Raw genomic sequence first — 14,624 nt, 5'->3', positions numbered from 1 at the left:
AACTATATCAAATAATATAAATATAGGAAGATTATGCATGGTAGGGTTTATAAATGAGGATTTTAATGCACCACCACAAAGCATTTCGAACATATTTCTGTTAATTCTATTATTGTCTGATATTAGAGTTATAATTCGATAGCCACAAGACTGTACATGGTCAATTACTTGTTTTGTAAACATTAATAATTGATGTTATGATAAGTTTTTTATGGGAAACATTGCTACAATATCTCTGTTTTTTGATAATATAGAGCTTATCATAAATGTTTGCAGAGTTGTGGCCTCCATCTGTGAATTATCTGAAAAACCTAAAACACGACCACTTTTATACGAAACTTGTGGTTTTATATATATCTTATCTAATAATAAATTGACAATTTTTTTCAGAATCATTTAAAATTTCACATTTTTTTTTCAAATACATCCAGTGACTTGTTTGCAATCCAGAATCTGCTCGGCCAATTTTCAGAGATAACTTCCTTAAGTATGACGGATGAGGCAATATAAAATACCTTCTGTTACGTATAATATTGTAGCTGTTTGGATTACACTAAAATATATAACAAGACCAGGCAAGGAATTCTGCACTATACGAAGGCTGTTTCATTTGCATTAATTGAATCTGTTCATACAAAAACTTAAAATTTCTCAGAATGTGGGTTATTTTCTGTTTCTGCACATTTCAACAGTAGTTTTGATATTTTATCTAAATTTAAATTGCAGTCATCATGAATATCAGAAGCAGAAAAGCCATCCAAATGGCTAATCATTGTCTCAAGTTTAGACCATTTATCACATAGCTTTTCTTCTCCAAATATCCAATTGAACTATTCAATGGGAATTTCATTTTCATTGAAAAAACCTCTTACATTTAAATCTTCCAATATTTTTAAAGATACAAGCACTTTTGGACAGTTTAAAAATTCTAATTTTGATAGCCAAAAGATCTTACCTTTGGTAATGAATATCCATGAAGAGGGAAGATCTATTTTTTTTGCAAAACCATTTATTGGGTTTTCAAAATCGCTAATAATATAATTCTTTTTCCACTGTTCAAATTGTTTATCACAACGAATATCAATTTCTGCTTCTCTTTCTTCCCGTGTTTTTTTTTTTTTGTGGGAAGTTTCTTCGATAAATAAGATGGCTGGTTTTGAAAAATCGTTGGATAAGTTATCTTTTTTTAAAGCTGGAATAGTTCTAGGAACTACTAATACCGTCTCATCATCACGAACAGCTTTATCTTCTCGAACGATAAATTCTTCTTCGAAATGCTTAATGCATACACTACTGTGTTTTCCAGCTACAAAATCTTTGCGATTAATATTTTTTATCCATTTCTGAGAGAGTACAGGATCCGAAGGAAATTTGAAAGTGGACACATGTTCAGTAGTGCTATCCTAATTTGATCGGCATTTAGGTACACTACACTTTCTTGGCATTCTAAAACACACTTTTTCTTATAAATTCGAATTCACAATATAATATTGTACTTTCCGGTAAAATACAAAATTTTTCAGAAGAAAAAACACATGTAAACAATTATCTCACTAGCACTAGTCCTATGGCGAAGCAAGCTCAACTAACAAAATTGAAAGCCTAAGATTATGACGTCATATCATGTGATCATCAGCTTGGAGCAGGCCTGTAGATATCTAGTTGGCCTTGTGCGAATTAAGGTCCGTAGAAAGGTTTCTACCGACCTTGGGGTGCGAATAGCTTAAGCGGCTAATCGCACCGGTGGTGCGAATAGCATCGGCCGAAATTTACTGAGCGTAAGGGGCGTATCTTTGACGTGACATCATCTTTTGGGGATTTAGCGCTGACCGGTGTGAATAGCCTGTTAGCTTTTCGCACCGTCGGTGCGATTAGCCACTGCGTGTAGATATCTAGTTGCCTTTGGTCGAACACAACGAATGATGATCTCTGATCTCTTGTTGAATGTACTTCGAGGCAAGGCAAAAATACGTAAAAATTCGAAATATATTCATTAAAATTCGAATGCTATAGAAAAACGTTACACATCTGATACAGTTAAAACAATTCTTATAATTCAATTTCTACGCCCAAGCAAGCTACTAACCACTACTAACTTAACTGTCCGACCGTGTTATTTACTTTTACTCCCGGGCAGAAAGACTTCTAATTAGGTGCATTGTGTTTAGATGTTATTGAAATTTACTTTTTTGGCTTTCAAATACGATATCATTTTTGTCTCAAGAAAATTTTAAATTATGTCTAACATAGTGAATCCTAGTACTTACATCAAAAGTGTCCTACATAACGGCATTGGAAGATACGTTTGTCAGTTGCAACGTATAACTTTCAAATTTTCGAAATCTCATGGAAATAGCAGAGGTGTACGGGAATACATTGAAAAAGACTTAAACGGCTTTGTGAAAGCTAATCCTGGTGTTGTTGTGTATCTTCAACCTCGGCGCCTTGGCCCACCCAGTATTACAGCTGAATATCTGAATGGCCATACTCAGTATCGCTCATTTCCTTCAAACCCTAGAGATGAAATTGTAAAGTGGGTTGAATTTGCATTAACTCAGTCTGGCTTTCCAATTTCTCGATTTATCAAAAATCAGCATACAGATACTCCTTCTATCCAGGGCGTATGGACTCCATTTACTAATAAACCAACGTGGTTAAACATAACCGAGTTCCCGAACGAGGAATTATCCAAAACATCCTCATTTTGGCCATCTGCAACAGAACAGTTGCTGGAAATTGCTAATGCCTGTGCCATTGAAAATAAAGGAAAGGAAAGTAATTAAAATTAGCACTTAGATTAGTCAGAAATCTACAATAACTTTACATTTTAGATGAAATTTCAAAAATAAAAGTACTTGAAGACTAGTGTAAATTCTATCATTGTGATGTATATTAATGATAGAATGGCAATTAAATGCTTCTAATTAAATATTTGGTTCACCGTGTAGTTTATGTTTTTTTGATTCTGAACTAATTTAATTCAATATTAATGTTAATATCTGTAGTTGGCTTATTATGTGAAATTAATTGAATGCTTTTGAAATAATTGTCAGTTTGCATCAGAATATTTTAATGTAAAATAGTCCTATGAAGCAAATTATGATTCTTTAATTTTCTTGTATATCATATCAAATTCTGATGTGTATGCGACACTTTGGAGAGGTATTATTTCTACTAATTTTTTGTCTGTCTATCATGAATATTGGAAATTGTTATCAATCAATGAGGCCCAACGTTTTCTATTATCTTCCAAGTTATAAAATGGAATTACTCATCAGCAGTGCAAAGTGAATAACTTAAAAGTTAATTTTATTTGGATTCCTATATAACATTTTACAACTTTAATTTCATACATTTATAATAGTAAATAAAATATAATTCTAAGAACATACATATCTAATGCAGAATTTTTAACTTTAATTCTTGTAAAAACTGCTGTCTGTATCAAAAATAAATGACAATGAACTTTTATATTAATGTATGGATTATATCCCTTTAAAAAATATACTAATAATAACATCATTTTATGTTTAAAAAAGTGGAAGAGCAAATGCTAGAATTCTCGAAATTCCATTTTTTTTAGTTAAGTTTCAATGTTATTTAACAGTTAGGATTAAATTTATCAGTAAGCAACAGAAGATACTAGTTATAAGAGTCCCCACTTGGAGATTAGTCTTAATCTTTTGTTTTAATGAAATTTTAGTTAAAAAAAAATAAAAATAAAAAAAAAAAAGAGAGAACAAAATGATACCATATCGTTAGATATTTTTTTCTTAGATTTAAAATATATCTTTTAATTAATAATGAGTATATTTTTCCAAATACTATTTGATATAATATTCAGAAAAAATAATTTAGAAATTATTATTCTGTGTATAAAATTTTTTAATAACGATAGATATTTAAAATTTAATTAAATATCACTGACAGCTTAATGAAGTGGGAATGAGTTATCTCACTTGAATTTCTGAAGGTTTCTTGTTATTTAGGGTGTGTTTATTATTTTTATAAATTAATTAATAATTTAGAGGTTCTAAGGGGGAGGAATCCTTTGCAATTTCAGTATAGACAATCTCGTAAATCTGTCTGTTGATTACAGAGGCCCATGAGTGGCCTAGGGATAGTTCGGTCCGAGGTTGGAATCCCGCAGATAGACTGGCTGCATGGACGTTTTCATGGTTTTTCCCATGTGTAACGTGTATATGAGCCAGTGTCCCTTAGAAAGTCCTCCACGAAGGTATCTCTCCTCTTAGGCAGGTAGTCCTTGAGGCTTTGCCATAATAAAAGAAACCAAACCTATTGATTACAAATATGAATCTTTATTGTGTGTTATATGTTGTATTATTTTAACCCTAAAGTTGATAGTTAAGATTTCCAAATCAGAGTTGGAAAATATCATCCATAACTGGAAATTACGTAAAGCTGTGTGCTAGTTTAGTGAAAGTAACTCACATAAGTAGCATACTTGCTAAAATGTTCTGGATTTGAATTCCAAGTATTTAGGCTAGAGCCTGATTTCAAGTCTCTTTGGAAACAAATCAATCCACTGTATTATCTGCATTTAGTTGGAGCATTCTGTTACAGATGAAAGAAAGAAGCATGAAAGATTTGCCTAGTCAGATTATTAAGATTATGCTTATGACTTTTCATTATAAGAAAGCTAATTCCTAATATTAGAAGTGCCAGAGCTTTATGAAAGACTGAAAGGAAAGATAAAAATAAATAAAATGTAAACTAATAAATAATACTCAGATAATTAAATAGTAACATAAAATTTCAGACTCTGTATTATTTGGGGTGCCAGATAGAATTGCATTTTCCCCTCTAAAGCTAAGAAGTAGCAGAACTGTTTTCAACTGAATTTAAAGCCTGAATGTACAAGACAATGTACTATTTCAAGAGATGGAAGCCTCCCCCCCCCCTAATTTTTTTTATAGCCTACTAGTTGAAAATAAAATGATTAAAGCATCATTAATGAGAAAGAATGTATGGGCATTATGAAGAAAATTTTAATGAAAGAGAGTAGGTATGAAAACATAGAGGAAAACAGTATGGGCATTATGAAGAAAATTTTAATGAAAGAGAGTAGGTATGAAAACATAGAGGAAAAAGGTCTAACCATGACCCCATATCTATATGATCATACCTGCCAACCTCTAAAGATAAAAATTCAGAAGATTTCTCCAAAATTCAGAAGAACACGAAGAATTAATATCATGCTTTGATATTAAAAAAATAACAATTTATACAAATAGAAAAAAGAAAATTGTACTTACATTAGTAAATCTCAATTAAGTAGTAACTAAAAAATTTACTAGGAAACATAAAACAAGAACTTAATGTTACACAAAAAAATTATTGCATCGAATTTAGAGTGCATTTTTTGGCTTTAGCCAAAAATTCTTTGGAAAATTTCCTATCATAACAATTAGTTTCCTCATAACATTTAGCAATTAAAATGTTTTCTAGAGGTTTTGGTGAAATTGAAGAACGAAACATAGTTTTGCTTTTCTTCACAACACTGAAGACTCTCTCGCACTCAGCATTACTGTGTGGAATTACGAGAATAGCACATAAAATTCTTGCTAGTCTCATGCTCTTGCTAGTAGTTTGATATTGGGATGTTAAGTTGTTTCAACTCATTACCAAGGAGGCAATATTTTCCCCCGTAGCGTCTCCATTTAAAATGGAAGACGCAAAAGATAGTTTTCATTTCATTAGAAACATCACAGAAATATGTGACAACGATGGGATAAAGCTTCCAATGGCTGTCGTTGCTGCCATCGATGACATCGGCATCCGAATTCGTAGCCGAATTTGAAAAAAAAATCATCCACTTTCTTTGACGTTGTCGAAGCCGAAGCATTAACTCCATGCTTTTTAGACTTAACATGCTTCACGATGTCGCTTCTTCCACCGTGACTTATTATGAAGTCACACACGAACACATTGCAAAATGCATAGTTATCTCCTTTGAAGGATTCTTTAATTGTTGGAAATTCGGCTTTGTAGGCAGGCCAAAAATATTGAGAATATGTTTTCTTTTTAACTCATTTCGTAACAACGACGTATTAAGAAAATTCGTAGCACGTGCAAACAAAAACAAAAAAAAAAAAGAATGCGACAAAATCCATGCTCGCTGAGTAATTCCCTTGCTGCTGAAACGAGCGCGAAAAAAATAATCTGGCACCCACAAAGAAAAGAGTGGGAGAAACAAGTTCAGCGCATTGGATTGGTCGGTTAAGTGGCGAGTTGGGAGAAACCGCAGGTTACTGTATTCGAAGTAGTCGATAGTTGGCGGTAAAACACGATGCAATTGGCGAAAATCACTGAATTGGCGAAAAATTCTAAAATTTCGACAAAAATCACTAAAAACACTTGAAAAAAGAAAAAAAAAAAAAAAAAAAAAGGATTGCGATCATAAAATCGTAAAGGCAAACTCATTTTCGTAAAAATTACGAAAAATTCGTAAAAGTTGGCAGGTATGTATGATGCAAGCCTCACGTCCAAGGTTATGATGATGAAAAATGTCCTTAAGTCCAAGTGTTGATCTGTAAATTTATGGTAAACGAAGTGGCTATTTTCATCTCATATGTTTGGTAATGAAACTCTGGAAGGTTTGTTGATGAATTTTTATCTTAATATTTCATTATAATAAACTATTGACACTCGGAACACATTTAGAAACATAAATTGGTACCCTTTCCCCAACCTCTTATAAATCATGGGTAACTAAAACTGTCAATGCTGAAATAGCAGATATTATAGGATGACCACTAATAGTACTCAGGGAATAAAAAAATTTCCTGTTCATAATTAATTTTCTTGGCTATTCTTGCCTTAAATGTCTCTACTTTTATTCAAGGGTTTGTTTCTCAGAGAAACAAAGGTATCCATTCTGAATTTAAAATTGATTATCAAGTCTGTTTATTGCTAAAATGCTACAAGATCACTAATAGTACTCAGGGAATAAAAAAATTTCCTGTTCATAATTAATTTTCTTGGCTATTCTTGCCTTAAATGTCTCTACTTTTATTCAAGGGTTTGTTTCTCAGAGAAACAAAGGTATCCATTCTGAATTTAACATTGATTATCAAGTCTGTTTATTGCTAAAATGCTACAAGATCACATTAATTGAACTGGTGGATGTAAAATGCAATTATGTGACTTTTTTTCAAAATGAGATTAATGGCAAGAATATATCATTACACCAAGTTTCACAAGCTATATAAAAATTAGGCTGTTCGTGGAATGCCTATGGCGTGAAATGGGAGGTCGTAACTTGCAGAAGTTGTTAACAGAGGACATGTGCACACTTACAAGATCCATTTTTACACTGTAGTCAGTTACTTAGCATAAAGTAATAGTAAGTAATTTCAGAGCCACCTGCCATCATGGACTTGTTAGTTAAGCTGTGATCTGCATCCTCAGTAGCTGGTTGTTTATGTCGCAAATACCCACTTCTACCATGCTAGTGGAGCTGTTTCCTATAATTTTTAATGGAATCCTATTCTATATTAAATGAAAGGCAGAAGGGCAAAAACGGTAGAACAATCGATACTTTTATAAGAGGGATGCAATAATTAGTGCAAGGGTGACCGGACTGAGCTATGCAAACCATGCTGGTAAGAATCTTTATATACAGTCAAAAGTCGTTAATCCGGACTCGTCGGGACTTCGGCGATTCCGGATTATAGATCATCAGTTTAAATCTGGTAAAATGGCATGCAGAAATTATAAAATTAAAAATATAAAACCGTAATTTACGAAATAAAGAACAATTATGATCTAAAAGGTATCAAAATTTACAAAAAAAAAAAAAAAAAAAAGCTTAATATTTATTTGTTTAAACATTTCTTTCAATGTAAGTTGTTTAAGTTGATTCGTTTTTTATGTGATAATACATTCTCTTTAATTCTATAAATAAAAAGACATAATTTCTTGTTCAGTTACAAAGTTCCGCTGTTCACGTCCTATAATTGCTGTGTCGAGAATACCGACTAATTTGTCAATCGAAATTTTTTCGTTTTCAATAACCTCTGTCACTTTCTTCGCTATCGGAAGCGAATTATAATGACGAGGCATTTGATTTAAATCATATCAAAGATGGAGTACATCGAGATGAAATACTACATAGAGTAAGCAATTATAAGCCAAATAAAATAAAAACATCTGCCCTTAAAGATAAGGATAGTGAATTCATTGCACGCCGTGTTAAAGATAAACAAAGTTTAGATAAACAAAATATATGCTTTATCCATTTTTTGCAGCAATTCCACTTTTTGTGTAATGGACTCCGAAAGATACTTTCGCTTTGTATATCCTTTACATATTAGTAAATATATATCGAAAATTCTATTTGACATAATCCAAAGTTCAAGCTTACTTTTATAAAATTGCTCTAACAGTCTGCAAAAAATAATAAGCCGGATCCAATTCGAAGATTAAGGAACAACGCAATCTGCAACATTAACTGAAATAGATAATTAGATAATTTTAGCTTAGCTTATCCCGTCCGTTATACATTAAACGCGCATTCGTAAACGTATTTTGCGCACGCGCAAATTCGCAGCGGTAAAGGTCTTACGCGCATGCGTCAACGCGACGCATGCGCAGAAAGGTTGTAGCTTTGAGGTCCGGATTATGGGTGTCCAAATTAACGACTTTTGACTGTATAAGAATGATTGTAATGTGGGAAATACTAAAGAAGCTTGTTTCTCTATGACACCCATAAAATGAACATCTCCTTTGAACTATCACATTTGAAATATGTAAATTTTGCATTCAAAAGTTCTAAATGTGTATAGTATTAAGGATATACTTTAAGTGTTTTAACTGTCCATTCAGTTGTTCAAACTGTATATATATATTTTTTTTTAGATAACAAAATCCCCGATTTACACATATCAAGTTAAAACATTGTTGAGGGATTTTTTTTTTTTTTTTTTCCTTTCGGAAAAAAATCTCCAATTCATGCGTTTTGAATTAGAACCATTTGGGGAATTTTTTTTTCTTTTACGGATTCCATACACCATGCATAGGTGGGGTTAGAGATAAAGATCTATTCTCTGTAGACCTTGGGTATCGATACAGTAGTAATTCAAAGTTGTAAAAAGGGTATATGTGTAAATTTTTTAAAGTTTTGTAGGGAAGTGGCCCATGAACAACTAAACTGTTTGAAAAAATGCTGAATTACATGGATCCTAGTTATATTAGTCTCATAATTCTTTTGATGTTGAGTTTTGACCTTCTTCTGAGGAGGGATAATTTTTTGTTGCTCCTGTAAAATTTGGTCAAATAGTCCCTTTTAACATCTACTGATTCAATTTTCTGTTGAAATTCTGATTGAGTTTCATAAAAAGAAGAGCTGGAGATATTATTTTTGAATTAAAATTTATAACAAAAATAGAAAAGTATCAAAAGTGGGTTCATGCACAATTCAAATAATGATTATAAAATATTTCAAGCTAGCAGGTGGTTGTGAAAAACAGAAAATTCTGCTTCAAATTTCAGATGGAATACAGATCTTTGCAACATTTTAATACTATGAAAAAAATTCTACAAATACAGTTGAAGCTATTCAGTTAGAAAAGTTAGAGGTAAAAATATATTTACGGGTACCCCTTGGTGAAAATTGGCGGTACATGGATACCGAGTTTGTGCAATTCTTTGACTTGTTATTTTGGCTTGTGTAGCAGCGATTTTTGATCGCCACTACACAAAGCCAAGATATCAAGACAAAGAATTGCACAAACTCGGTATCATGTACACATCGACCTATTTTCACTTAACCCGGGAGAAGTCACGTAGGGCATAGTCACCCCATGCATTGAAAATCAACAATCCTGACCGGAAATATTTCATGTTAATGAATCATCCTTCTAGTATCCTCCTGTCTGACACTCCCCTTGGAATGTGTATTGTTATTTTTGCTTGTTTTTTCTTTTCTGCGAGAGAAGCAATCGTTTCTTAGAATCCATGAGGGAATGGGGTTACTCAGTCACCCTGTGCGACCGTTACTGCTTCTAAATTTTTGATTAGTAGCAGTTTAGCTTCGTGCTCTCGAGTGTTTCCGTTGTCGGTCTGTTGGATTATTTAATAAATAATAGCTTACAAACATAAATTTACCAAATATGAAAAAGAGATGGAAGGTCTGAGAATTCTATTAGATGAAGCTGAGTCTTCTAAAGGAGAAATTCATCAAGATAGTGAAAATGAATCTGATGAAGAAATATACAGTTCTCACGACAGCGAAAGTGAATTTGAGCAGAATGATGAAGACGACGGAAATCCTGATTTAGTAAAAAGTACTTTTATTAGCAAAAATAACACAGTTTGGCAGAAAAAAAAACCAAATAAAAAAGTGAAAATGCCTTCTCAAAATATAATAACTCATTTACCAGGATTAAAAGGAACTACACGCAATATAACGGAGCCTCTAGAAAGTTGGGAATTGTTTTTCACCAGAGATCGAGATGCCAAAACGACAAATGATGTGAAAATTAGAACACTTTTTGAGCTTTTATATCTGTGCGGCTTGCATAAATCGTCACATACAAATATGTAAGATTTGTGGGCTACTGATGAATCAGGCATTGAAATTTTATGGAACATAATGTCATATAAAAGATTTAATTTCCTTCTCAGGTGTTTACGGTTAGACAATGTGACGAATCGTGAAGCTCGCAAAAAATTGGACAAACTGGAGGCTGTGAGAGAATTTTTTGCCGATTTCAACGGAAATTGCCAAAAGATATACATTATTGGTGAATATGTTATTATCGACAAAAAATTGGAGAAATTTCGAGGGTGATGTTCCTTTCGTCAATATATACTTAGCAAGCTAGCGAAATATGGAATAAAAATATTTGCCTTAGTAGATTCAAGAACATTTTACAGCTATAACATGGAGATATACACAGGACAACAGCCGGAAGGTCCCTTTAGAGTTGAAACTTCATTGGAAATTACAAAACGCCTGTGTACCTCTTTGTTTGGATCAAGCAGAAACGTAACAATGGATAATTGGTATACGAGTTATCCTCTAGCAAAAGATGTTTTTTTATCAAAGAAGCTAACTACTGTAAGAACCCTGAAGAGAAATAAGGCTGAAATTCCGAGTTCGTCCAAACAAAAGCTAGGAAAGTTTATTCTTCTATATTTGGGTTTCAAAAGAACGCGACACTAGTATCGTACGTGCCTAAAAAATCAAAATGTGTAGTTTTGTTATTTACAATGCATCGCAGTGATGCCATTGATGAAAGTGATGATACCAAGAAACAGAAATAATTCAATTTTATAATGCAACAAAAGGTGGTGTAGACAAAGTTGATGAAATGTCATCATTATATTCGACAGCTCGAAAAACCAACAGACGGCCAATGGTTGTTTTTTATTGTGTGTTGAACGTCGCTGCAATAAATGCCCGAGTTGCATTATTGTCAACAAAGACCCCTCCCTTACAATATCGAAATAGGAGGAAATTCCTAAAAAATTTGGCTATATACAGCCACATATAGAGATAAGAAAAAATATGTCAATGCTTCCTAAAGTGTTTCGTGAAAGCATCAATAATGCGACTTCTAGTGGATCAGAAGAATGCCCATCAAAGAAACGAAAACTCGACAAAGGCCGATGTGCTATGTGCCCGAGGTCCAAAGACAATAAAACTACAATTTCTTGCAAAATATGTGGTAATTTTTCATGTAAAATTCATTCTTCCTATGTTTGCTAGAAATGTATGCCAGCTTTTGATCCCTGATTAGGTATGTAATTATTTTGAATGGAATTTTTTCTTAAATATTGAAATAGGTTTTCTTAAGTATAGTTTATCAATGAAATATTGCAATTATTGTTTATAATCAAATGGTTTTTTATAACACATTTTCCTAATGAAACTGATAGGGGTGACCCAGTCATCCTGCGTGATCTCCAACGTCAGTGTTGGGTGTGCGCCTTCTGCCGGGTTAAAAAAACATCCGAGAATTGCACAAAATAGGCATTGTGCACCCCCTTGACTTTGTCCACCTACACCTTAAACTATATTCACTTAAAGTCAAAGGAACAGCCAACAAAAAATATATAATCTCAATAAACTACATTTTAAATCAAACAATGAAATAATATAAAAAAAGGAAATTCATCTTTGCACTACACAAAGGAAATATCCACTTACTTTATTTACGTCTTCAGTCAAACAAAATTCTTAAACAGCATCCAAAAACTTCCTAAAATTATCTGAACTAGAACCTGTATACTGGCATCGCCACATAAATTCACAAAATAAGAGTAAAAAATATCCTAATAAGCGGCGTTATCATCCGACCATATGCATTTTCTTCCTACAAACAGGACACTTAATAATGGCTACTAAGTAAACTTTCATTTACACACCAGTCTAGTAATGCTCTTTTCCCCTTTCTTTCCAAATCGTACAGAAACTTCAAATTAATCTTACCACATTCAGCCATTTTACTGTCTAAACCACAAAACAAGCTGTTATGAATTTACCGCAATCATGCAACCGATTACATCATAATAGGGTTTCCATACCATTGAACTACTTAAGCTACCATAAATGAAACAACAACTTTGCGATAATACAAGGGGTACCTTTCTCTCTACTCTAACCAAACGCTCTTTCAGATAAATATGCTGATTCAATTAAAACTAAATTCTTATTCATGTAATCCAAATTTTTTTGAATTTATATGCATTCAGGAAACCATAAAGGAAACATTATTTTGTTTGCAAGAAACTTTTCCTTAAATAAATGATTTGATTGCAAATCAGTCAGTTTTAACTGTATCTGAGCTGGAGCGTCATTTTTAAACAAAAAATTTAGAGGTGAAGCAATTAAAAGGGTCATATTTTGTCTGCAGCATGGCTTTTATCCATTTCTGGCGTAGGTCATGCTCTAGATCGTGTGCATAGGCTTCTAAAATGAAATATATTAAGCACTCTGATTGGGGTTATTTAAGATTACTGCGATTCCCGTAAGTAACAGTTCTCTTCAGTATTTAAAATTATAATGCATTGTATAATTTTTATTCAGAACAAAAAGAAGCTGTTTTTTTCCCCACTTGATACAATGTCCATAAAAATCATTTGCAGTCTTTATTTTTCAACCATTGGTATTAAATGTGTACTTCAAGTTATGAAAATGTTTTAAATGATGCAAGTATTCATATTTTTGCATTTTTAAATTAAAAGAAATTAATATGTGAAAATTACAAAATCAAACTTTTTATATATAGTAAAAGTTTATACTCATTATAAAACACAAAATTTTGATCTTGTACAACAAAAAGTTATGGAAATATTTAATTTAGGATTTTTGGAAAAAGTTAGGGAAATATTTGATAAGGATTCTACTTGGGGGGGGGGGCAATTGAGAAATATGTTAGAATAATCAATATTGATTTTTCTCCATTAATAATGTGATTTAATAGTGAGTAATAGTGTTTAGTTTTTAACATATGGTACACCAAATGAGTTTTCACACAAATAATTTCTGGGTTAGAGTAGATTGAAGGGCACTCCTTGGGTTATCGCTAGGTTGTTGTTTCACATATGGCAACCTGAGTAAGTGGATACTTCCTTTGTGTAGTGCTAAGATGAGTTTCCTTTTTTGATGTTATTTTATTGTTTGATTTAAAATGTAATTTATTGAGATCATATATTTTTTGTTGGCTGCTCCTTTGACTTTTTAAGTGAATATAAATCGATGTGTACATGGAAAAAGTCAAGGAAGTGTGCAATGCCTAGTTTGTGCAGTTCTCTGACATTTTTTTCTGCATAAACTCAGTATCCATGTCTCACTAATTATCACCAAGGGGCATCTGTAAATATATTACCTGTTAATTAATTTATGTAATATTACCAATTTCTAATTTTTCAGAAGCTAAAATTACATTATAAATATTCTTATGCAGTTTAATTTCTGTACAATTATAATGATATCCAGAGGGGGGGGGAACCCAATCTATATTAAACTGGAAATATTTATCATTTTTAATTTATATGTCGATAATGAAGCTTGCTGTTGTTTTCTAGAATAAAAATTCTCTGAATAAGATATTATTTTGAAAAAATTTACATTGATCAATACCTTTTACAGAATTCTGCATAACATGAATGCTACTATCTATTAACTCTTTGACTGCTCAATTTGTGGACCGAAATTGCTTAAAAAATTGTGTATTTTTTTGCATATTTTAAATCTATATATATTGGGGAATTGAAATTTGTTCTTTTTAGAAAAGATTTTTTATGAGAAACAAAGCTGTCAGAAAAACCAATTTCAGATGTTATCACAAGGGGGGGGGGAAATCAAATTACAGTTAATTTTCATTTATCACATAATACAAAAAAGTAAAATGTGTAAAACCTAAGAAAATATAATGCACTGAGGAAAAAATATCTGAGAAATGTACTTTAATATGATAGAGTTAGATTCGAAACAGGGTTTAAGGCAAAGTCCATCAAAACTAAAATCACTTTCAGAATCTGATAAATCATCAGGAATATATACTCTGTCAATCGCTGAACGTTTTCTAGCAGCCATTTCTGATTAGAAAAAGGCAGCAAACATAAAGTTAATGACATCTGTTGGTCAAAATCTA

At 32.2% G+C, this 14,624-nt stretch overlaps 1 protein-coding gene across 1 annotated transcript; it reads left to right on the top strand.

Moving 5' to 3' along the window:
• The first annotated feature begins 2,138 nt into the window (after nucleotides 1-2,138).
• On the top strand, nucleotides 2,139-2,947 carry mRpL43 (mitochondrial ribosomal protein L43). Its single transcript, XM_035373212.2, has one exon. The coding sequence runs from the start codon at nucleotides 2,238-2,240 to the stop codon at nucleotides 2,781-2,783; it is 546 nt and encodes a 181-aa protein (XP_035229103.1). The 5' UTR covers nucleotides 2,139-2,237; the 3' UTR covers nucleotides 2,784-2,947.
• The last annotated feature ends 11,677 nt before the right edge of the window (nucleotides 2,948-14,624 follow it).

This window comes from Stegodyphus dumicola, chromosome 4 (assembly GCF_044657685.1).
Source record: "Stegodyphus dumicola isolate Sdum_Otavi_A_Nest chromosome 4, ASM4465768v1".
NCBI lineage: Eukaryota > Metazoa > Arthropoda > Arachnida > Araneae > Eresidae > Stegodyphus > Stegodyphus dumicola.
The sequence above is the reverse complement of the archived record's forward strand: the minus strand, read 5'-3'. Positions and strand labels throughout refer to the sequence as shown.